Here is a 24,701-nt window from a genome sequence, read left to right on the forward strand (position 1 = left end):
TGTCATAACTGGCTGAAATAATTTCCTTTGATAATATCTTCTGAACTTCCTGGACAAAGACCAACTCCGGAAAAACAATTAGCCAAAATATGAGATGAAAACTATCCCTCCGCCCATCCCTCGGAACAGGAAGCTTATTTGTCTCCCGACATCCTCTCCAGGGTCTGCATGACCTCACCCCTCTCGGCTAGTGAACAACATGACACAAGCCATCAGATTTTTAGTTGTCCTCACACACAAGCATTTCATCGACAGGGACAGTGTTGCCACAAGCCCATTTCGGTGCCACCTCCCACAATGACGACCGAGACACGTTCATATCGTCATTGGTTAGGTTCTCTCGTTCACTTGAAACTTTGGATTCATCGCGCCCGGCACTCACTCCGCTTGTATCCCCATCTTCAAGATGTTGCTCACAGTCAACATCGGCTGTCCCTCGATTGGAGGATGGCGTCTACTCAGGGTTGCGAGTGTCTGCCGTGGGTCTTCATGCGGTGAAACAGGTCGATTAACTACCTGCAGATCTTTGGACACATGGGGGCAGGGCATCCAACGAGGGCGTGGAGATCGGAGGGCAGGGAGATCGTAGGGCAAGATCTGCTTCCTTTCCTTCTCTGCTTCATCGTTAAGACTTTGGGACTCGTATGATGCAGTTCGATGGACAAGTTGGCACCATTTTGAACGATTGGCAACAATCATTAACAATCCCTAGTCATTAATGTCAATGCTGCTGCATTTTGAGGAGATTCAGTGAAGCATTCTCTTGGTCCTCCCCTGGAACAATGGCCATTTGAGAGTTAAGAAAACAGGAGCCAGACGGGGAAAATGGCTTTCAGTAATTTGGACCAGTTCATCGAGGTTGATTTTGCAATGAGTTTTGCCCAAATTATTGTGTTGCACGGCTGACGCCAGAAGGGCAGGAATCTAAAATCCAACTTTGAGCTTTTTTTTTTTGTTGATTTTTTTTTGGCCCATGGACACAGCATGAAAACTGCAGACACCCCACAACAACATTCCACCAAAGTCGTGGCTGGGGACGCTGAATTCTCGTCACTCTTTTCCCGTTTCTACGGGAAGCCTCTTCCATCATTTACTTCGGGCAACCTTCTCCGCGGCCTCATTCCTCTAATCTCCGGACGTCCTGAACCTGCATCAACCGAGCCAACTCTTCCAGAGAGACCCCACTCAGTCCATTTTCTGTAAAGGTTGCTGCAGAACGTTGGAAACGTCACGGGTCAGCAGAGACGTGATGCGAGAGAGGAGAATGAGCAGCTTGCCATGTACCAGCAGCAGCGCGGTTTGGTGAACAGATGCCCACATCCGATAGAAGGGTCCATGGAAGGGGTCTGAGACAGCAGGACAGAGCATGCTATTCAAATTCACGGCAGTGATCTACAGAAATGACAAATAAAAATAAGGTTCCTTGATTAATGTGGTGTCTCATTTTGGAAGGAGAGGGTACAGAAACCGAACCGAATAATTTTAAAAGGGAGAGGGACCAAGTAACCAGAGGTAGGATGTACATGATCTTTGAATCTTGGTGGGAAGAGTTGAAAAAGCTGCTCAAGACACAGCATGTGGGATCCTTTAGGAACAGGGTACAAAAAGTAAGGCAGTTGTGCGGGACCCTTATAAATAGTGAGTTAGGCTTAGGTTGGAGAATGGTGTCCAATTCTGGCCTCCTCACTTCAGGACAAAGATACCAAGGCCCTGGAGAAGGTGCGGAGGAGATTTACTTGAATGGTATCAGGGATGAGGGAGTTGTGTTATGTGGAGAGACTGGAGAAGCTCGAATTGTTTTCCTTGGGAGTGGAGAAGGCCAACAGGAGATTTGATAGAAGAGTTCAAAATGATGAACGGGTTTGATAGAACAAAGGAAAAGTTGTCCACACCGGTACTGGACAGTTAGTTGAAGCAGTCCATATCCAAAATGAAGCAAGACCTAAACATTATCCAGGCTCGGGCTGACAAGTGGCAACTAACATTCGCACCACACACGGCTGCCAGTGTTCGCCAGCGGTGGAGGGATTGAATATTTGTGGAAGGGGTGCCAATCAAATGGGTTGCTTTGGCCTGGATGGTGTCGAGCTTTGAGTGGTGTTGGAGCTGCACCCATCCAGGCAAGTGGAGAGTATTCCATCACACTCCTGACTTGTGGGGGCGGTTGTTTTGCTGTTGTGGAATAAACTAGCTAAAAATAAGTTGAATATTGTTCAGGTCTTGCTGCATTTTAGTACATTTAATAATAGCTTTCAAAAGGGGAGTTGTATTATAACATGAATAACTGAAATTTACTGGGCTGCAAAGACCAGGGCATTGGAAGTAATTGGATAGTTCCTTCAAAGATCTGACAGGGGTTTTAACAGCTAAACAACCTCTTCTATGTGATGAAAGATGCCATGATTCTTGCTGGAATTTAGGCAAGCATTATGTATTCAGTATTTGTAAGCAGTTTTATGAAGTCTTCGAGAGAGGTAATTTGGCCCAAGATCTCGGGTGTATATTACAGCAACCTAACCAGTCAGTCCTCCTCTCCAGAAACAAATCCAATGCTTGTTTAACATGTTTATACTGCCTATTTCATTGACCTTTCCCGAGAGCTTATCTCACAACTCATTACATTTATGGCCAAAATGCTTCCATGAGGGTGGGGAGCCTCCCGGCCAGGCTGGTCATGTGGAACGCGATGGGAGCCTCCCGGCCAGGCTGGTCATGTGGAACGCGATGGGAGCCTCCCGGCCAGGCTGGTCATGTGGAACGCGAGGGGGCTGAATGGGCCGGTCAAACGGTCACATGTGTTCGCGCACTTGGCGTCTGAAGGCGGAGGTGGCCTTTTTGCAGGAGACGTATTTGAAGATAGGGGACCAGTCGAGGTTGGGGAATGGGTGAGGCAGATATTTCATTCGGGACTGAAATGAAGACGAGGGGGGTGGCGGTGTTAGTGAATAAGTGGGTGGCGTTTGAGGTGGGTTGTTTATAATGTTGTTGGTTGTTCTTCTGCTTTTGTTTGTTTACATGAAAATGCCTTGAATAAAAAATAGAAAAAAAAATAACATGGTACGTTAACTCCATTTTCCCTCTATTCTTACCAACTCCAGCATAATGCCACCACAAAACACATCTTCCCCTCCCAGTCAACATTCAGAAAGGGACTGTTCCTCCGAGTACCCTGGCCCACTCCTCTATCACCCTCAATCCCATTCCTACAGCATTAAGTCATAGCAGGTGTAAGACCTGATCCGTTACCTCCTCCTTTCTCACCATCCAAAGTCCCAAAACACCCCTTCCAGCTGAAACAGTGATTGACTTGTAATGGTTACAATTTTGTTTACAGTGTTTGCTGCTCCCAGCACGATCTCCTCTTCACTGGGGAGACAAAACGTTGACTGTGTGGCCACCTTGCGGAACACCTTTCCGAATATGTAGGCCCTGGCGTTCCAGTTGCTGACCATTTCAATTCACCACCTTGCTCTCACACACTGACATCCCTCTCCTCGGCCTGCGGCAATGTTCCAGTCAAGCCCAATGCAAGCTGGAGGAACAGCACCTCACCTCAAGGCCTCCTTCTGGGGTCAGCATTGTGTTTTCAACAACGGACTCCGAATTCTATCCTTCATTTTGAATTTCCCTCCACACCCTCCCAATGCCAGTCTGTATCTTGTTCTCATGTTTTTGCTTTCAGACCACACTGATCTTTATTCTGCTATTAGCACCTACTCCCGGCCAAGGCGCTGTTTATTTACAACCACTCTTTTTGCCTTTTGTTTCTTTACATCTTTGTCATTTAATCTCCCCTGCTTTTTACCCTATCCCTGACCTTCCTTTTTGCTCTACCTGACCCTTACATTGTATATCTTGTGCTGCCCTATTATGTATTCTCATATATTTTCTTGAATTTTGTTTAATTCCCTTTTCTTCCATGTGCTGAATGATCTGTTGAGCTGCTCGCAGAAAAATACTTTTCACTGTACCTCGGTACACATGACAATAAACAAATCCAATCCAATCCTCCTTGCTTTTTCAACAGCATTAAACCCATCATAGAAAATAGGAGTCGGAGTAGGCCACTCGGTCCTTCAAGCCTGCGCCACCATTCAATATGATCATGGCTAATCCTCTATCTCAACTCCATACTCCTGTGCTCTCCTCGTAGGACACCTTCAGAGTCTAGAAAACTATTTCCTTCTTAAATATATTCAGTGACTTGGCCTCCATAGCCTTCTGTGGTAGAGAATTCCACAGGTTTACCTCTTCCCGAGTGAAGACATTTCTCCTCATCCCAATCCTAAATGGCCCACGAAAGGGAAAATGCTGGAAAATCTCAGCAAGTCTGGCAGCATCTGTAGGGAGAGAAAAGAGCTTTTGGCAAAGAGACATCGGACTCGAAACGTTCGCTCTTTTCTCTCCCTACAGATGCTGCCAGACTTGCTGAGATCTTCCAGCATTTTGACTTTTGTTTCAGATTCCAGCATCCGCAGTAATTTGCTTTTACCTAAATGGCCCACCCTGTATCCTGACGCAGTGACCCCTTGTTCCACCCGTCCCCCACCCCCAAGCCAGAGGAAACAACACCCCTGCATCCATTCTGTCCCGCGCCCTGTCAGAATTTCAGACTTTTCAATGAGGTCCCCTCTCGTTCTTCTAAACTCCAGTGAATACAGGCCCAGTTGACCCAATCTCTCCTCATATGACAAACCTGCCACCCCAAGAATCAGCCTGGTGAACCTTCGCTGCACTCCCTCTATGGGAAATAGATCCTTTCTTGGATCAGGAGACCAGAACTGCACACACTACTCCAGGTGTGGTCTCACCAAGGCCCTGTACAGCTGCAGTATGGGAGGGTAGGTGGAAATTAGATACCCGTGTCTGGCCAGTTCGCTCTCGATGTGGAGGCTCCCTAAATTTCCGGACCTTTCTAAATCCGATCCTGATACCGTGAGCTTTGCTGGAGTCTTATCTTTGTGGTGCAAGCGGGGTTAGTATCACAATTCCTCCTGCAATTAATCTTCTATTTTAAGAAACTTGAACTGAATTATATTCTGACAAGGAGGATATTTTTAAACCTGACAATTAACAAATCTCATTGTTGAGCTGCAGACTAACTACTAGTTTTCTGGTGTTTGCAGAGAGACAGGTTCACTAGTTTTTAACCTCTTCCCTCCACACTGCATTGGAGCTTCAACCTGGAACATGTTATTCTTCCGGCTCTTGGACCCACGCCGTTGACCCAGAATGCTACTGACTTGAACCAACGCGTAATGGTCAAAAAACTCTCTAGTGTTCTGACATTTTGCAGACATAAAATGAAAAAAAAATGAAAATGAAAATGAAAATCACTTAATGTCACGAGTAGGCTTCAATGAAGTTACTGTGAAAAGCCCCTAGTCGCCACATTCTGGCGCCTGTCCAGGGAGGCTGGTACGGGAATTGAACCGTGCTGCTGGTCTGCTTTAAAAGCCAGCGATTTAGCTCAGTGAGCTAAACCAGCCCAAATATGTGCCAGAGTCCAATTCAGAGTCAGAATCATGATAGCACAAAAAGGCCATTCAGTCCATTGAGTCCATGCCAGCTCTCTGTAGCAGTGCAGTCACTCCTATTTCCCACCCACCCTGCTCAAACCCCATTGTCCCACAAGTTTACTACTCGAGAGTCCGAACAATTTCCTTTTGAAATCACTCAATGTCTCCATTTCCATGCCTCTCGTGGGCAGCGACTTCCGGCTCATTATCACTCGCTGTGTAAAAAGTTCTTCAGCACATCACTCTTGCCCGAACCAGGAATCCGTGTCCGCCCGAGTCCTTGTAACGTCAGCTAATGGGAACAAACTTTCTTTCTCTACCTTGTCTCTGTCAGATCGCCCCCCAATCTCTTTCATTCCAAGGAGAGCAAGCCCAGCTTCTCCAACCCAACCATGTAACTAAAATGCCCTCAATCCTGTGCCAGAAATACCTGCCACATTGGGCTAGGCCATCAAATGAGGCAACTCAGGCCAGACGCAAATAAAGGGCCCACCACCTGTTGAAGCACAGCAGAAGCCACATTCAGGTCTTCATGGGGCCATTAAAGGGACCACCAATAAGCAAGCCACTTTTGGAGTTACCTTCAGCTAAATGTGGAGTTGGGAGGAGTGGGAATGGTCATCCTAGTTACAAGTTAAAGTCATAGACGGTTGAATCAGCCGTTGATAAACCCCCACCCCTCCCCCTCAATCTGGATCGCACATCCACCCACCACCCAGTCAATGTCCAGTTTGCCAGCTCCACTTCCCTTCCTCATTGCCCCCTACACCTCTGCTTGTTTTCCTTCCTCCCAGTCACACTCTACCGCCACCTTGTTTCAGGTTGCTTCCTCTCCCTCCCAAGAGCCACTACACAAGGCTAACTCATCCTAGGCCAAGACATTTGTAAATCTTTCTCAATTGAAAATGTCTCATCTGAAATTAACCTATGTACTCACCAGTCCCAGGGCCTGAAGAATGGTGTAGTGATAGAGAAATAGCACACCTGTTGCCAGCAGCGGCCACCAAAAGTTTCCCAAAGGCTCGGGTTTGTATACACCTGGAAAATGGAGAGCAAGTCATTGTTTTTGATTAAACGCCTCCTAACCTTTCACGACGTCTGTGGCCTTACCCACTCATCTCTGCACCCGGCTCCAACTCTACAACCTTCAAAGACTTCTGTGGTGCTCCAGCACTGGCCTCGGAGGCAGGATCTGTTTCCTTCACTTCATTATTGGTAGCTCCAGCCAGCTAAGCCCATAACTTCCTGAATTTCCTCCCTAAACCACTGTCTTCTCCTTTCAGATGCTCCTTAAATCCTACCTATTTGACCAAGCAGTTGCCGCGTGCACCAATATTTCTCTCATGGGTTTTGTAGCAAATTGTGGTCAGATTTGTTTTCTCTTTATTCTTCCATGGGATGTGGGTAACGCTGGCAAAGCCACCGTCTGTTGCCCATCCCCAATTGTCCTCAAACCGAGTCCCTTGTTCGGCCATTTCGGAGGTCAGTTGAGTGTCAACCAGATTGCTGTGGATCTGGAGTCACATGTAGGCCAGACCGGGTAAGGACGGCAGATTTCCTTCCCTCAAGGACATCAGTGAACCAGATGGGTTTTTACAACAGTTGATAATAGTTTCATGCTCACCATCACTGAGACTAGCTTCAATTCCAGATTTATTAATTTAATTTAAGTTCCACCAGTTGCTGTGGTGGGATTTGAACCCATGAGCCCTGGAGCATTACCCTGGGCCTCTGGAATACTACCAATGACATTACCACTACGCCTCCATCTCCCCAAATGACACCCTTGTGAAACATCTCAGGACAATTTTCCACATTAAAAATGTTATTTTGCGGATCAGTTTTAAATCACTGTTCTCTTTAGATCGAAAGTCCCAACGTGCTGGAACTTCGACCGCACTTGGGTCAATTCATCCAATTCATCAGATGACTTTTTACTGGTTTAGAAAATGTGTGAGCTATTGGTTTTTTGATATTGTTGTAAAAATCTGGAGGTTAGCTGTAGAAGAACGGGGGCATTTAGTTGAGATACTGGCTAAAAGAAAAAATTAACCCTGACGCAAACGCAACTTTAAAAAAAGCATGGGTTTATTACACTGAAAGGTCAGAGCCGATAGTGCCAAAAAATCTTAGAGCAGTGAACAATCCACCTCTAAACTTGTAATTAACCGAGAATGGAGAGAGGTTAATTACTTCCATGAGAAATATAAATTATTCTCATGGGTTGCAGATTGAAAGGGTTGTGTTGAAGGTAAAATAATTAGTTTACATTCTGTTATTTCTTATGTTACGTAATAATCTTAGAGAGAGAAGGCGGCACAGTAGCAAAGTTGTTAGTACTGTTGCTTCACAGCTCCAGGATCACAGGTTCAATTCCTGGCTTGGGTCAATGTCTCCACTTTCTTCCTGCGTCTGCGTGGGTTTCGTCCGGGTGCTCCGGTTTCTTCCCACAGTCCAAAGATTTGCAGGTTAGGTGGATTGGCCATGCAGAATTGCCCTCGTGTCCAAAAAGGGTGAGATGGGATTGATGGGTTATGGGGATAGGGTGGAGGTGTGGGCTTAAGTAAGGTGCTCTTTCCAAGGGCGGATGCAGACTCGATGGGCCAAATAGCCTCCTTCTGCACTGTAAATTCGAAGATTCTAAAGCAAACCATGTGGCCATTGAGCTAGTGATTCTGAGTGGAGTCTTGGTCAGAACATTCCTTTGTTTAATCTGTGTGTGTTTTCTGACAGAAACAGAGAGTTCTATTTGGGTTTTGTGAGGGAAAAGTGGACGATTTGCTTTAGCTTGTAGCTAGTGGAAGAAAGCCACAGTGATCCTCACAGTGCCCTGCGGCAGAAAACAGTCAGCTTGAATAGTTCATACGGGAAGAGCTCCACAGAAGCTGTAAGAGCAGATTGGGGAAAAAAAAAACAATCTGCATGTTGAAAGACAGGACAAGTAGCTGAAGAATCCGGAGTTGTGAGGTCTTTAAAGAAAATTGGGAGTGAAAATAACTTAACCAAAAACTAATGGAAGGATCCTCATGTAATTTGTAGCTTGAGGAATTACTGGAATACGGAGGAGAATTCAAGTAAATTCAGTACAGTACCCAACCCGTTTAATCTTTCCTCAAACGGCAGCCCCTTCATACCCAGGATCATCCTAATAAACTCCCTCTGTAATGCCTCCGATGATAATATATCTTTCCTTAAATAAGGGGACCAAGACTGTACAAAGTATTCGAAATGTGACCTCACCGGTACGTTGTAGAGTAGCAGCAACACCTCTTCCAACCCCCTTGAAATAAAAGTTAGCATTCCACTTTCCTTCTCTGTTGCCTTCTGTACCTGTTTGCTAGCTTTCTGGGTTGTGAACAAGGACCCCCAAGTCCCTTTACGCTACAGCTTTCTGCAATCTCTCTCCATTTCTATAATCTGCCTTCTCATTCTTTCCTCCAAAATGAACAATCTCACGTTTTCCCACATTGAATTCCATTTGCCAATTTTCTGCCCACTCACTTAACCTGTCAACAACTTTCTGTAAACTATCGGCACGATCTAACGGAAAGGTTTCAAAGTGCCATTCGAGGCGGGTTTTGCTGGGAGTTTAAGTTCCCCACCTCTCCCTAACGACACTGTCGGTAAAATCCTTTGGTACTTCCTGAAGTTGCAGAAGGCACTTAATGAAAAATCTTTCTTTCTCCAGCGTCAGTAAACAACCGGTCTGTTATACTCACCACCTTTGTTGAGCAGGTAGAGGGGAACGACATACATGAGGATGTGCTGAATGTAATACACCTCTGTTTCAAATGGAAGCTGCAAGCAAGGACAACACAAGTTTGAGAAACATCACACACACACACACACACCTGAACAAAACGCTTGAATTTGAATATTGCTGAAAAGAGAAACATGTTGTTGAAGCTTTTCGTTTTGCACTCGTCGTGACAAATGCAAGAATACCGAATTTCAAACGATCACAAGAATTTATACTATAGGAGAAAAGGGTGCTCATTGATTGGCAGGATGGCTGAGGCGTTGCCATGGAGAAAGCAGCGGGGAACTACAGGCTCTCCAAGTTCCCGGGTAATTCAAAAAGAAAGTAAAAGGCCTGAACATATTCCATTGCTTTGCCGAGAACGGGCCCCTGTGCATGAATGTGTGCCATGAGCGCACTCCGGATTGTTCAGCAAGTTAAAAAACTTCTGTAACACGTTCGGCTTTTCAGCACGATCCCTTCGTGATAGAGCAGAGGAGATTAATTAGAATGGTGTCAGAAATGAGGGACATCCATGATGCAGAGAGACTATAGAAGCTGGGTGCGTTCTTAGAGCAGAGGGGACTATGGGGAGATTTAATAATAGTAATCTTTATTGTCACAAATAGGTTTACATCAACACTGCAATTGCAATGGAGTTACGGTGAAAATCCCCTAGTTGCCACACTCCGGCTCCTGTTCGGGTACACAGGGGGAGAATTCAGAATGTCCAATTCACCTAACAGCACGTCTTTCGGGACTTGTGGGAGGAAACCGATGAGCATTGCTCATCCCTTAATTGTCCTTGGGTGTTTCGAAGGGCCATTAAGTGTCACACTGTCATGGTTCACATTAACACTTCAATGAAGCTCCTGTGAAAATCCCCTAGTCGCCACACTCCGGCGCCTGTTCGGGTACACAGAGAGCAAATTCAGAATGTCCAATTCACTGAACAACACGTCTTTCTGGACTTGTGGGAGGAAAGCGGAGCACCCGGAGGAAACCGACGCAGACACAGGGAGAACGTGCAGACTCCACACAGACAGTGACCCAAGCCGGTAATCAAACCTGGGACCCTGGCACTGTGAAGCAACAGTGCTAACCACGGTGCTACCATGCCACCCCGTGTTCAAAATCATCAAGGGTTTTGATAGAGTGAATAAGGGGAAATTGTTTACAATAGCAAAATGGTCGGCCACAAGGATGATGGCAAAAAGAACCAGGGGGGAAATAAGAAATGTTTCTTCTACAGGGGGAGATGTGATCTGGGATGCGCTACCTGAAAGGATGCGAGAAGGAAACTCAACAGTAACTTTCAAAAGGAAAATGTATAAATATTTGAAGGGAAATAGAAGGCTATACAGAAACTGCAGCCCAGTGGGCATAATGGACTTAATGGCCTCCATCTGTGCTGTATCATTCCATGGCTCCAAGTTCTCGGCTATTAAGCATCAGAAAGCTGCTGTCTCCAATCGGAAATTGGCTTCATGTCAGCTTGGTAACACTTGTCCTCTTGGTTAAGATTTTATGAGAACAAGCCCTCAGACCAGAGTATAGCTCCTGCTTTAGACTGAGACAAGAGGGTAGTTCTGGGAGGAGAGAGAGTAATGTCTGCATTGTTGGCAATGCCATTCGTCGCATGACATATCAAACATGGGGTTTGTCTGCTTGTCCACGTGCTCCAGTTGCGTTATTTGAAGAGACTTGATGCCCTCTCAACAGAGAAAAGGAAACACACAAACTGACTGGTCATTCGATTTAGTGGCAATTATGGCATCTTGCTGTGCACAAGATCATTGCCGCGATGCTGCATTGCCCAAACTGGCAATACTCGCTTCTAATTCACTCATAGATGATATTTAATTTCATGCAAGGCTTTCTGTATTGGGTCAGTCAGTGTTAATCATAAAAAATAAACAATGGTTTCCAAGGGTACATCCAGACGTTCTCTACATCGCTCGTATTGGCCAATCCCGGGGTGTGTGTGGGAAAGGTGGTGGGAGGATAGGGATTGATTGATAAACTCAAATCCGTCTCGTGGAGTTGTTCCATCACGTCTCATCACTTCTACATATGAACCTCATGATGGGATCACTGACAGGGTCCTGTTGGACCACAGGTGAGAGGGAAGTGTTGGGAAACTCCAGTATCGCCCAAAACCCAAGATTTATTTTGGTGCCAATTCTCAAGCTACTCGAGATCCTGGGATCATCGTTCCATTTTTCCAGCCAATTCAAGCTTCCTGTGAAGTTTCAGATGACCAGCAGCCCCCATCAGCATTAGAGTATTGTAGAGACAGCCAATGACATTTATTCCTGATCTTAACTGGCATCGGAGCGAGTTTTCATCCTTTGAGAAAGTCCCGCTGGTTACCTGTCCCTCTCGGGATTCTTTAGCAACTCATCGGATGTTACTGAAACATTTCTTTCGATAAAAACCCGATCAGCTTTAAATGGAGTCAGGATCAGATCACCCTTTCGTCCAATCCACCAACCCATTGATCTCCTATCCCTCACCCCTTCCCAACTCCAGCTTTATGAACCCCACAGATGAGTTTTAGTAAAAGAAATTTGAACTTCCAGTTGGTAGCTGAAAGTAGCATAGGATTTCATATTCCGCCCCCACCATTGTTCACTCCATCAGACTCCATCTTGCTGCTGAACTCCTCCCCGCCATCGATCGGACATCATTCCTGGAACTCAGCCACGCCCTTCCTCTAATGGACTGAGCTGCCTGTGGAGGGGTTCACACCAGCAACGCGGTTCTCCGAGCCAAGGACCAACGCTGGGACGGTCTAAAGAACTCCCTGATCTGGGGCTCAAGCTTATGTCCAGCACACAGAATCTGGGCCTGTGAAGGTGGGTCCCGACTCATTTCTAACCAGCCAAACTAAAGGGAACAGGTTTGAATCCGTGGACACAAGTCGAAACACTCACCAATCTGGTGTTGACGACAGGGAAGAGCAATGCCAGGAGGGGTCCATTCAACATGTGCACATGTAACCTGAAGGAGGAAACACAATGCAGAGACTTTTAAACCTAAACCATAAACAGTAGGCTTGCAGTGACTTTTAAACAATGCACCATATGAGCAAGTTCCATCATTAATTACAAACTTTTTGTCAACCTTTGATTGCGAAAAGATGTTCTGATTGTGTTGAAACAACGCAAATTCAAACACCGAAAACTGCATTTTAAAATATACGTGAGGGTGAGATGGAGAAAGGTGGGAAGAGGCGAGTGAGGAGTAGACCAGTTGGGCCGAATGGCTTAATTCTGATGTTCCATCAAAATCAAGGTTTAGCAGCGGAGCAGAATCTACTCAACAATATTCTGTTATTCCTTTCACAGCTTTACTTTGTTTCATGCACAACTGCAACGGGTGTAAATGGTGAGGAGGTGAATCAACATCTGGACAGTTGCCAAGGAGGTGGGCAACGTCCAAACATACTGGACGCATTCAAGAAACAGTTGAGTGTGGTAGGACTGTAGGGTTGGTCTCGGTTGGTCAGAAAATGGAGGGTCAAGGACTTGAATACACAATCTAAGTAAAGTTGCCCTAGTCCCAGATGACCATAGGCTGCTTTCCCCTTTGAGGGGGGAGAGCTGACTGGTGGGGATTTAACCCGAGGGTCACCATATCTCAGGCGAGGGGCAAGGTTGAGAAGGCGGGACCTTTGCGAATAACCTCATTCAGACACCGTCTACAGATATCCTCAGTACACAGTGACACTCACACATCATAATAAATGGAAGTAGGCCATTCGGCCTATCGAGCCTGCTCTGCCATTCAATATGATCATGGCCGATTGGATCGTGGCCTCAACTCCACTTCCCTGTCTGTCCCCCATAACCCTCGACTCCCTTGTTGATCAAGAATATGTCCAACTCAGCCTGGAATATATTCAATGAGCCAGCTTCCACTGCTTTATGGGGTCGAGAATTCAACCGACGAACAACCCTCTGAGAAGAGATTCCTCCTCAGCTCAGTCTTAAATGGGAGTTCCCGTTTTTTTTTTTAAACCTGTGCCAAGTTCTAGATTCCCCCATGAGGGGAAACATGCTCTCAGTACCCACCCTCAGAATTTTCTGTTTAATAAGATCACCTCTCATTCAAACGCGAGGTAATGCATTTTGGTAGGTCTAACATAGAGGGGAAATATACAGTTAGTGGCAAAACTTAGGAATATAGAAAGTCAGAGAGATCTGGGCATGCAAGTCCATAGATCATTGAAAGTGGCAACACAAGTGGACAAGGTTGTCAAGAAAGCAGACGGAATGCTTGCCTTCATTGGACGGGGCATGGACTATAAAAACTGGCAAGTCATGCTGCAGTTGTATAGAACCTTGGTATGGCCGCACTTGGAATATTGCACACAATTCTGGTCGCCACACTACCATAAGGATGTGGAGGCTTTGGAGAGGGTGCAGAGGAGGTTTACCAGGATGTTGCTTGGGCTGGAGGGTGTTAGCTATGTGGAGAGGCTGAATAGACTCGGACTGTTTTCATTAAAATAATGGAGGTTGAGGGGCAACTTGATCGAGGTCTACAAGATTATGAGGGGCATGGATAGAGTGGATGGGCAGGCACTCTTTCCCAGGGTGAAGGGATCAGTCACCAGGGGGCATAGGTTTAAGGTCTGTGGGGCAAAATTTAGAGATGTGCGAGGCAGGTTTTTTTTATATACACAAGAGGGTGGTGAGTGCCTGGAATGCGTTGCCAGGGGAGGTTGTGGAGCAGATACATTAATGGCGTTCAACAGGCATCTCGACAAATACATGGATAGGATGGGTATAGAGGGATTCGGCACACGGAAGTGCTGAGGGTTTTGGCAAAGGGTGGTATCATGACCAGTACAGGCTTGAAGGGCAGAAGGGCCTGTTCCTGTGCTGTATTGTTCTTTATTCTGAACTCCAATGGGTACAATCTCAATCTGATTAACTACTCCTCTTAATCTAACACCTTCACAAGAATCAGCCTACTGAACTTTCTTTGAACTGCTTCCGACGCAAGTATATCTCACCTTAAGTAAGGTGTGCAGTGATTAGCGCCGCTGCCTCACATGGCTAGGGACCAGGGTTCAATTCCGGTCTGGGGTCTGTCTGTGCGGAGGTTTGCTCGTTCTCCCAGTGTGGGTTTCGCCAGGTGGTCCGGTTTCCTCCCACAGCTCAAAGACATGCAGATTAGGCGGATTGGCCATGTTAAAGTGCCCCTTAGTTTATCTCCGCCAGTGACACATTTCCTTTGATATTTATGTCCACCCAAAGGGATTTTGATTCTCTGAATCAAGATAATTCCTCCCTACTGCATGGATTTTATCCTTTATTAACAGAGCTACCCCACCTCCTTTTCCAATCTTCCTGTCCTTCTGGAATGCCAAAAAGCCCTGAAAATCCAGTTTTACAAAGGTTAGTAGGAAAAGGCATCAGAAACTTTACTGCCTTGTGGGGGGCAGTTCTGAGTGTTTCAAGGCAACCTTTTTCCAAAGGTCAGTCAGAGAGTTCGGAGAGAAATCCAGCTTTAAAGCACGGTCACAAGACCATTCCAGAAGGCTGCCTTGCTCTCCCAAGGTCAGGCCTGCGAGGGTGTCATCAAGGATCGCAAATGGATTTTGTATCCAGTTGAACTTTGCGTCGGGAATAGGGAAGTACTGGCGCAACGGTGCGTTCAAACTTTGCCGTGCTTCATACCATTTGGAAGCTGCATTTGTGCTGTGGCCAAAAAATCTGACAGATTCACTAAACAATTGTAATTTGACTGCTCGAGCGGTTTAGCCCACAGCTCTATTTGCTTGACCGTCGCTTCTATTTTGTCCTGCAAATAAAACATTGTCACAGATATTCCCTTCAGACTTGGATCAAGCCCACTTAAGTGACGAAAAGTATCTGCCAGATACGCCAATTTGGCAAACCATTGATGCATAGAGTTCAAACCGAGTTAAGTAAAAAACAAAAATCTCACTTTATCATGCAGCTCAAAAAGACGCGAGAGTACCTTTCCTCGGAGAACCAACGGACCTCGATGTGCAGAAGTGGTTGACGGTGATCACTGACCCTGATCTCCATCTCGTCACATAGAGCTGCAAATATTCGTGAATTCAGTAGACAGGCCTTGATAAAACTAACCGTTTGAATCACTGTCTCCAAAACGGTCATGAGATCAGCAGGCATTTTCTTTGCCGCTAACATCTCTCCGTGGATGCTGCAGTGAATGATGTTGCGAGCATGACCGCTAATCTTACCCGTGAACAACCCCACTGTGTTGGCCTAACGTCGTATGGGCCCCATCGGTGCTACACCTAAACATTTTGACCAATTAATTCCATTTTGAATTATGAAAGTGTTCAACATGTCAAAAAAAAAACTTTGCAGTTGAGCGTGTGGACAATGACTTACACAAGAGAAAGTCCTGTTGTATCTCTCTCTCCCGTGTGCATACCTTACATAGGTGAGGTGAGCAGGGGCTGGTTTAGCACACTGGCTAAATCGCTGGCTTTTAAAGCAGACCAAGGCAGGCCAGCAGCACGGTTCAATTCCCTTACCAGCCTCCCGAACAGGCGCCGGAATGTGGCGACGAGGGGCTTTTCACAGTAACTTCACTGAAGCCTACTCGTGACAATAAGCGATTTTCATTTCATCTCACTGAAAGCTTTGCAACATTCAGTGATTCTTTCAGTTGAAGCGCATGAAATCGACTTGTTTATATTCTCGCTATTAGCTGATGTGGACCTTCTCATCCATTCAGCGGGGGGGGGGGCTGTGTTATCCAACACTGAAATTGTGTTCATTTGCTTTCAGGCCTTCTCTCCCAGCATAACACTCCCATCTCCTTCACCGCTGGCAACACCAACTCCTCCCCGATTGTGTGCGGCTTCCCAGTCTCTTACCCGATACGAGGCCTCCACCGCCTTAGCATTGCCACCGTCCATAGGTGTGCATTCCATAGTTCTGAAATTCTTTTGAGCTTACCTTCAAAAAATTCAATTGGCTTGGATACGTGTTCCCCATGTTTCATCTCAAGAATTAGCAGGCTTTTAAGCTTTCATTCGACAGCTTTATAACACAGGACACATAATGGGAACGGCTCATTTCCAGTGCCTGCACAAGTACATCCCAGTTCTAAGTATTTACTGCTGTATTTTCTCCGCACTCTTCGCTACTTTTGTGGTGCTGAGTTTGATTTGATGATGCCCCACTGTCACTTTGACCAATAGTCTGTTTTCTCTTCAGCCACTGATCCATTTTGACTTCAATAGGACCTCTCAGCTTTCTCCATCTTTCATAATGCTACCGAGCTGTGGATAGCACAATTGCTTCGCAGCTCCAGGGTCCCAGGTTCGATTCCCGGCTTGGGTCACTGTCTGTGCGGAGTCTGCACATCCTCCCAGTGTGTGCGTGGGTTTCCTCCGGGTGCTCCAGTTTCCTCCCACAGTCCAGAGATGTGCAGGTTAGGTGGATTGGCCATGATAAATTGCCCTTAGTGTCCAAAATTGCCCTTAGTGTTGGGTCGGGTTACGGGGAAAGGGTGGAGGTGTGGACCTTGGGTGGGGGTGCTCTTTCCAAGAGCCGGTGCAGACTTGATGGGCCGAATGGCCTCCTTCTGCACTGTAAATTCTATGATAAATTCAAATTCTATGATAATGTCCCTCTTCCACAGGATGCACTATTGGAAGTCCTTGGCAGGTGGAAATCTTAAAACAATATTCCACGGAGTTAATATGATTTTCCACTAATTATGCTGTTAGTTTCACTGTAGAAACCCTTGAAAAGTTACATCCATTTTGACTTTGCCTGTTAGGCCCGTACTAACCGTCGCATGCGCAGAGGGGAGGGCGCCTTGCAATGATGCCATACAAAAAGCGCCACACTACTTAATTGCAGGGATTAACATAAAACCACGCCGAGGACCCAGGTTTGATCCCGGCCCCGGGTCACTGTCCGTAGAGAGTTTGCACACACTGTCTGCGTGGGTCTCACCATCACAACCTAAAGATGGGCAGGGTAGGTGGATTGGCCACGCTAAATTGCCCCTTACTTGGAAAAAAAATAATTGGGTGCTCAAAATGTAAAAAAAAACATAAAACCTAAAATAATTGTGAAAACAGTTTAACAAGGATTAGTATGCTACATACGAGGTACTCGTTACTTTTTCACCAGATTTTTTTCCCCAATGGACATATGGACCAGTTGCAGTACCCTCACAGACCAGCAGTGCTCCGCGGACCACAAGTTGGGTACCACTGGTCCAGAGTATTAGTTGCCTATTGAGTAATGTTTAGTCTCCCTTGATTTTAGGGTGTGAAAAAATACGAAAGTTTGTCATGTGATCCTTTGAGTTTGTCACTGGGAATTAAAGTCTCTTTCTAAAAGATACTGCAATCGACAGAGATCGTAACGACTTATAAAAAGTGACTTCTATCCTTACACTCACCAAGGTGAGCTTTACACTGTCACAATATGTGGATACTGTAAAGTACATCAAGGGTTAATGTAATGTTACTACTCTAGTCACTAGATGGTGCTGTAGAGCAACAATATAAATATCACATGCCTCCTTGACTTCAGGGAGACAGATGGAGTGGAAGAAAGCAAGACAGTAGTTGTGAGATAGTTGAACTAATAGAATAGGGTATGTAGTGTAATCTTTACTTAACTAATTCCATCATAATATGTTTGAATCTAATTCAGTGTATTGTAATTAATGAGCCTTGTTAAACACAGCTTGCTGTTCTTTGTTAGCATTACAACCTTCTCCATCCTGAAAGAACTAAAACAAAGAACCCAACATACACCAGTCAGGATCAGCGGTTTAATTGTTGAGTGTAGCTGTTGTGTTCCGACAAACTTGTGACATTTGATTCTGCTAATTTATACCTCTCGATGCCTGTCGCTATCAGATTCAGCAGAGTGCTCAATCTACTTGCTCGCATGCATTTTTAAAGAGAGGATAAAACGATACAAACTGCAAAGTAATGGGACAACAGTGTAAATCAAGGGAGCAAAGGTTAATCTCTCCTCAAAAGGACTTTTTCTGGTAAAAGCTGTGACTTCAAAAACCAAGTGGTACTCAGCAAGATAAAAGCAAATTACTGCAGATGCTGGAATCTGAAACAAAACAGGAAATACTGGACAATCTCAGCAGGTCTGGCAGCACCTGTGGAGGCCGAAGGGAGCGAACCTTTTGAGTCTGGATTTGGCAAAGAGTAATCCAGACTCAAGACATCAGCTGCCTTCTCTCTCCACAGGTGCGGCCAGACCTGCTGAGATCGTCCAATATTTTCTGTTTTTGGTACTCAGTAAGTATCATTTAAGCCAAAAAAATATGCTTTTCCTCCCTCCTCTGCTGATGTATTTTGCCCTTCAGCAGCACCTCAGCCTCTACCATCCAGTAGGACAAAGGCAGCAGACACGTAGGGACACCATCACCTGGAGGTTCCCCTCCAAGCCACTCACCATCCTGACTTGGAAATATATCGGCCTTTCCTTCACTGACACTGGGGCAAAATCCTGGAGCTCCCTCTCTAACGGCACAATGGGTGTACCTACACCACATGGACTGCAGAGGTTCAAGAAAGCGGCTCAGCATCACCTACTCAAGGGCAAGTAGGGATGGACAACAAATGCTGGCCTAGCCAGCGACACTAACATCCTACGAATGAATACCATAATTCGGGAAGGGTGGCAGGGCCTTTGAGAGGGTGCAAAGTAACTTTCAAAAGAACACTGGAAAGGTTTGCAGAACCCATACGTTGATCAGAGATATGAGCAGAAGTTCCTCGAGCTCATTCCACCGTTCAGCACGATCATGGCTAACCTCATTGTGACCTTGCTTTCCTGCCTCTTCCCCATAACTGTTAACTCCCATTGCAAATCAAAAACATGTCTGACTCAGCTTGAATATAGTCAATAATCCAGCCTTCAGCGCTCCCCGGGATAGTGTATTCTAAAGATGAATGATCCTCAAAGAAATATCTCTTCATCTCAGTCTTCAAATGGGAGGCCCTGCATTTTGGAACCGTGCCCGCTTGTTCCAGATTCCCTCACGAGGGGAAACATCCTTTCTGCATCCACCCATCAACCCTTTGAGCCATATATATTTCAACACCACCACTTCTCATTCTTCTAACCTCCATCGAGCCTGCTCAAATATTCCTCATAATATAACCCCTTCAACCCAGGAATCAGCCCAGTGAATCTTCTCTGAACTACTTCCGGTGCAAGTATATCCTCCTTTAGCAAGGTGACCAAAACTGTACACATTACACTAGGTGTGGTCTCATTAACGCCCTGTACATTTGTAGCAAGACTTCCCTACTTTTATTCCCCATCGCCCAAGCAATAATGGCCAACATTCTATTTGCCTTCCGAATTACTCCCCCGCTGTGGAGATCATGAAGCAGCAAAGAAAATAGTATATTTATAACAGGCTGTCCAGTATATGGGCTTGACAGAACACTGCCGGGTGAAGCCAGCAATTGCAGTATCCCACAAATACTTTGTTTACCTTGTTCACATGGAATGTTGTAGAGCCTACAGACCAGGGAGGTAAAGAACACAGGTTCAAGACTTCCGATAGCGGCCATGTCCGACGAGGGCGCATACACGGCAGCTCCCGCCGGGATCGGGGTTTTGGGCCTTTGAAAGGGGCGGCGACGGCACTTGAAGGGTGAAAACCGGCGTGGGAAATGACGCTGGAGAGATTCCCTTCTCTGCTGTATGGAGGGAAACAGGAGCGGGGCCGTGAAACGAGCGATTGCAGGGAAGCGAGTGGAGCGGGTCCGGGAGAACAAAATAGCGGCTGGCGCGGACCAAGCGTGGGCCCAGTGGTCGAGAGAGCAGCAAGACTTTTTGAGGAGCTGCTTTGCAGAGCTGAAGATGGAGATGCTGGCCCCTATGAAGGCCCCCATGGAAAAGGTGGTGGAGGGTCAGAAGGTTCAGGAGAAGGCAACCAAGGAGGTGGAGAGAAAGGTATCTGAGAATGAGGACGAGATCCTGGGCCTGGCGGTCAGGGTGAGGCGCACAAGGCCTGACACAAGAGATGGCAGGAGAAGCTGGATGACCTTGAATACAGGTCTCGGAGCCACAACCTGCGGATCCTGGGCCTCCCTGAAGGTGCGGAGGGGGCGGACGCAAGCACGTATGTGCCGACAATGCTGGGGACGCTGATGGGCGCAGGGGCCTTCTGCGGCCCTTGGAGCTGGACAGAGTGCATTGAGTCCTCGTGAGGAAGCCGAGGGCAAACGAACCACCGAGAGCGATGGTGATAAGGTTCCACCGCTTTACAGACAGGGAGCGTATCCTGCGTTGGGCTAAGAAGGAGCAGAGCAGCAAGTGGGAGAACAGAGAGATTTGCATATACCAGGACTTGGGAGCTGAACTGGCGAGGGGACGCGGGTTTCAACCAGGCCAGGGTGGTCCTCCACAGCAAAGAGGTGAAGTTTGGGCTCCTGCATCCGGCGAAACTTTGGGTAACGTACCAGGACAGGCACCATTATTTTGATACGCTGGATGAGGCGTGGACATTCATTAAGCACGAAAAGCTGGACTTGAACTAAGGGGCAGCTGTGGGTGAAACGCGCTGGTGGAGATGTGCAATCGGGTGTGAGCCTGGTGTAAGATTGTTAGTAGACTTTGAGTTTGTTTGTTATTCTTTTCCTGTTGTTTTGTTTCAGGGGGCGGGGTAACACCCAGGTTGTGGGGTGCGGTGCACGGGAAGGATCCGGATGGCACGCCCCCTTACCCTGTGGGGGAGGGGGGGGTGGGGGGGGGGGGGGGGGGGGTTGGGGGCCCGAAGGAGGAGACAATAGTAAGTTTGGAGATAGAGGTGGGAGCGGCCGGGGTCAGCATGGGTCAGCTGACTTACGGAAGCACAATGGGGGGGGGGGGGGAATCAGTGCTGTGCGGGTGCTTGGCGGGGGAATTGGGATCGGGGGGGGGGGGGGGGGGAAGAGGGGTGCTGCTTTGCTGACTGAAGGGGAGCCAACTGTTGGGGCACTCTAATTAAGGGGATCCGGGGTTATGGGGACAAGGCAGGAGAATGGGGTTGAGGAACATGATTGAATGGCAGAGCAGGCCTAATGGACCAAATGGCCTAATTCTGCTCCTGTATCTTATGGTCTAATCGATATGGAACCAAGATGGGTAGGTGGCATTGATCTATGAATCAGCTATAATCGAACTGAATGATGGAATGGGCTTGAAGGGGCTGAATGGCCATCACCAGATTTTAGTGGTGTTGGGAAAAGGGTGGAAACAAAGTAAAAGTAAATCATTGCTTGCAGGAGCTTGTTGTAGTGGGAGTTTTCTACCATGTTCTTGCACGATAAGAAATCAAAAATGTAAGTAATGCTCACCGGAAGAGAATCAAGACGGCAGGGCAAGGCGGGCACGCAAGCAGGAATATCTGAAATATAAGCAGAGTTAGTCAGTTAAATTGTATCATTCCAAAATAAATGATCAAGTCGGGCGTGTAATGGAGTACTCTCCACTTGCCTGCAATTGCAAAGCAAAACGGCTCTTTACCCAATTGGATAATGCTTGGCTGCCAGCCAAACTGCGTTTTTGTCCCAGTTTCAATATGTTACAATCTGACAAAGCGAAATGTTCAAAGAAAACAAAAGCTACAAACAAAGCCCCACCGATCTTTCTCCAGGGCTGCACACAGCAATGTCCCGGAGATTGATCCGCAATTCCGGGAGACTACAGGCCAATCCTGGAGGGTCGGCAACCCCATTATCGTGACGGGATGGGCTTTTCTTCAGGTCTGTCTGTCGGCTGGCTCCTACAATAGGGACATGAGGAACATACCATCACCACCCCGAGCCCTCCCCCAAAGAGAACAAGGAAGAAAAGTACAGCACAAGAACAGGCCCTTCGGCCCTCCAAGCCTGTGCCGACCATGCTGCCCGACTAAACTACAATCTTCTACACTTCCGGGGTCGATATCCCTCTATTCCCATCCCATTCATGTATTTGTCAAGACTCCCCTTAAGTGTCACTATCGCCCCTGCTTCCACCACTTCCTCCGGCAGCGAGTTCCAGGCACCCACTACCCTCTGTGTAAAAAAACTTGCCTCGTACATAGAACATAGAACAGTACAGCACAGAACAGGCCCTTCGGCCCTCGATGTTGTGCCGAGCAATGATCACCCTACTTAAACCCACGTAACCCGTATACCCGTAACCAAACAATCCCCTCATTAACCTTACACTACGGGCAATTTAGCATGGCCAATCCACCTAACATCTCTTCTAAACCTTGCCCCTCACTCCTTAAACCTATGCCCTCTTGTAATTGACCCTTCTACCGTGGGAAAAAGTCTCTGACTATCCACCCCGTCTATGCCCCTCATAATTTTGTAGCCCTCTATCAAGTCACTCTTCAACCTACGACGTTCCAGTGAGAACAAACCGAGTTTATTCAACAGCTCCACATGGCTAATGCCCTCCATACCAGCAACATCCTGGTAAATCTCTTCTGCACCCTCTCCAAAGCCTCCACATCCTTCTGGTAGTGTGGCGACCAGAATTGAACAACCCCCCCCCCGGTGAAACTTAGCTGGTAGAAGAGTCAGTAAGCAGAGGGAACAGATTCAAGGTAACTGACTGAGGGTGGGGGGGTGTGGACACTGACGGGGAGAATTCCTATAATCTAGAACACGTGCTTCTCGGGAGGACGTTGTAAGGAGACTCAATGGTACCTTTCAAAAGCGATTTGGATAAAGGTTGGGAAGGAGAAATCCACAGGGCTACGTGGGGTGTGGGTGTTCGGTCTTCTGGTTCCCATAAGTTAGTAATAATCATTCAAAATGCTGACGCTTCATCGAATGTGTTCCTTGCTGCTCTCCCTGCGGCTGATCGACTGATACATGACTGCAATGCTGCAGTAAATGTGGCACCCCGGGATATGTTCACATTAGCAATTAGTACCTAGCTGTTTATAAATAACCATCTAATAGCCTTTTTAAAAAAAATTATATAAAGTGCCTCAACATCAGTAACTTTTCCAATCTAATTGTTTTTGCCAAGCTAAAAAATTGACTTTTATAAACAAAAAGAATCCCGGGTATTTTATAGCTCATTTTATTTTTGCAAGGGAATAATATTTGCCTCTCTCTTGTAGGTTTGGCGATCATCGCTCTCAGGTGGTGAGTTGGCATGCTCTACAGGCGTGCGTTTTGCTCCTGGTGTTGGAGGAGTCGTGTTTGATGTTGCGTCACTTGCAGATGAGGTTGCTGTTGCGCCACCGGTTAAGTGATGTTTTTTCTTGCTGGTAAATGGTGTTGATGATCTTTCCTGCTTTTCATGCTCGGGTGCATGGACTCTGCTCCTTCTCATTTGTTTACCGGCTCCTGTGACCCTGAAGCCTCAAGTTACGCCAACAGCTTTTGTTGGGTTCCACATTTTCATGGCTGAATCCTGTACGTGTACGGTTTTGTCTTTTCCACAACCGGGACAGGGATTTAGCATGCTTGTGGAAGTGTTGACCTCCTTTTACTTGTGTATCACTGACTTTTCGGCTTATTCCCTCCTGGTCACTTGGAGGGCGTATCTTGCTTGGCAGTGGTCTTATAATTCGGTCCATTCAACAGCTCTGCAGGCAACTTCATGATCGCCTTGAGGTGACAGCAAGGCAAGGCTTAGGTCTTCCTTTGCCTCTATCATTTTGAGAGAGTTCTCTTGACTGTCTGGACGTGACTGTTTATAAACCCATGTCCCCTTGGGTGGAGGTGATATTGATCCCATACTACTCCAAAATCCTCAGGAGATGATTTGGATTCCCGGTCACATATTGTTCAGTGGTCTGCCGAGATGGTTGTTGTAGCCCTCAATCGTTAATCTTTTTGAATAAAAGGAAGCTTTGGACAGTAGACTGTGACGATGAGACACCTTTGTTCAAGATAGTTTTTGAATAAATGGAATCCCACAGTATGCCATGGTTTGGGATATACTTCATTAGCCCTCCTCTTCCTGCTGTGTATTTATGTACTTTTGGCATATATGGTAGCACTAGTCTTTCCACACCTTTGTAGATTATATCCAGCACACGGATCTGGCTCTGAGCTTACATGAAGGCCACATGGAAATGGAGATGTATGTCTTCTGGAGAAGTTCTTCCTGTGTCTTTTTGAGTATGGTTATTCTGGACCCAGCCAGCAGATCATCATCTTCTAGTAACATGTCATCTCTGATCTGGCTGTGCTCATTGTATCTTTCTTTATTCCTTGTGTTGTGTGCATGGACAGCAAAGGCAGCATTTGCTGCCCATTCCTAATTGCCCTTGAACCGAGTGGCTTGTTGTGGGTCTAGTGTCATATGTAGGCCAGACAGGAGAAGGATGGCAGATTTCCTTCCTTCAAGGACATTGCAATAATAATAATCTTTATTGTCACAAGTGGGCTTACACAAACGCTGCAATGAAGTTACTGTGAAAAGCCCCTAGTC

At 46.6% G+C, this 24,701-nt stretch overlaps 1 protein-coding gene across 1 annotated transcript in view; it reads right to left on the minus strand.

Annotated features, from left to right (window-relative positions):
- Positions 1–944: 944 nt before the first annotated feature.
- The window catches only part of LOC119977535 (transmembrane protein 164-like), a 44,804-nt gene continuing 21,047 nt past the window's right edge, over positions 945–24,701 (minus strand). The window contains exons 2-6 of the mRNA XM_038818581.1: positions 21,611–21,660; positions 12,195–12,261; positions 9,239–9,317; positions 6,457–6,557; positions 945–1,392 (exon numbers count right to left, since the gene is read on the minus strand). Coding sequence (XP_038674509.1) covers positions 1,186–1,392; positions 6,457–6,557; positions 9,239–9,317; positions 12,195–12,261; positions 21,611–21,660 — 504 coding nt within the window. The 3' untranslated portion in view covers positions 945–1,185. The remainder of the gene's footprint in view (positions 1,393–6,456; positions 6,558–9,238; positions 9,318–12,194; positions 12,262–21,610; positions 21,661–24,701) is intronic.

Source organism: Scyliorhinus canicula, chromosome 14 (genome assembly GCF_902713615.1).
Source record: "Scyliorhinus canicula chromosome 14, sScyCan1.1, whole genome shotgun sequence".
Lineage (NCBI taxonomy): Eukaryota > Metazoa > Chordata > Chondrichthyes > Carcharhiniformes > Scyliorhinidae > Scyliorhinus > Scyliorhinus canicula.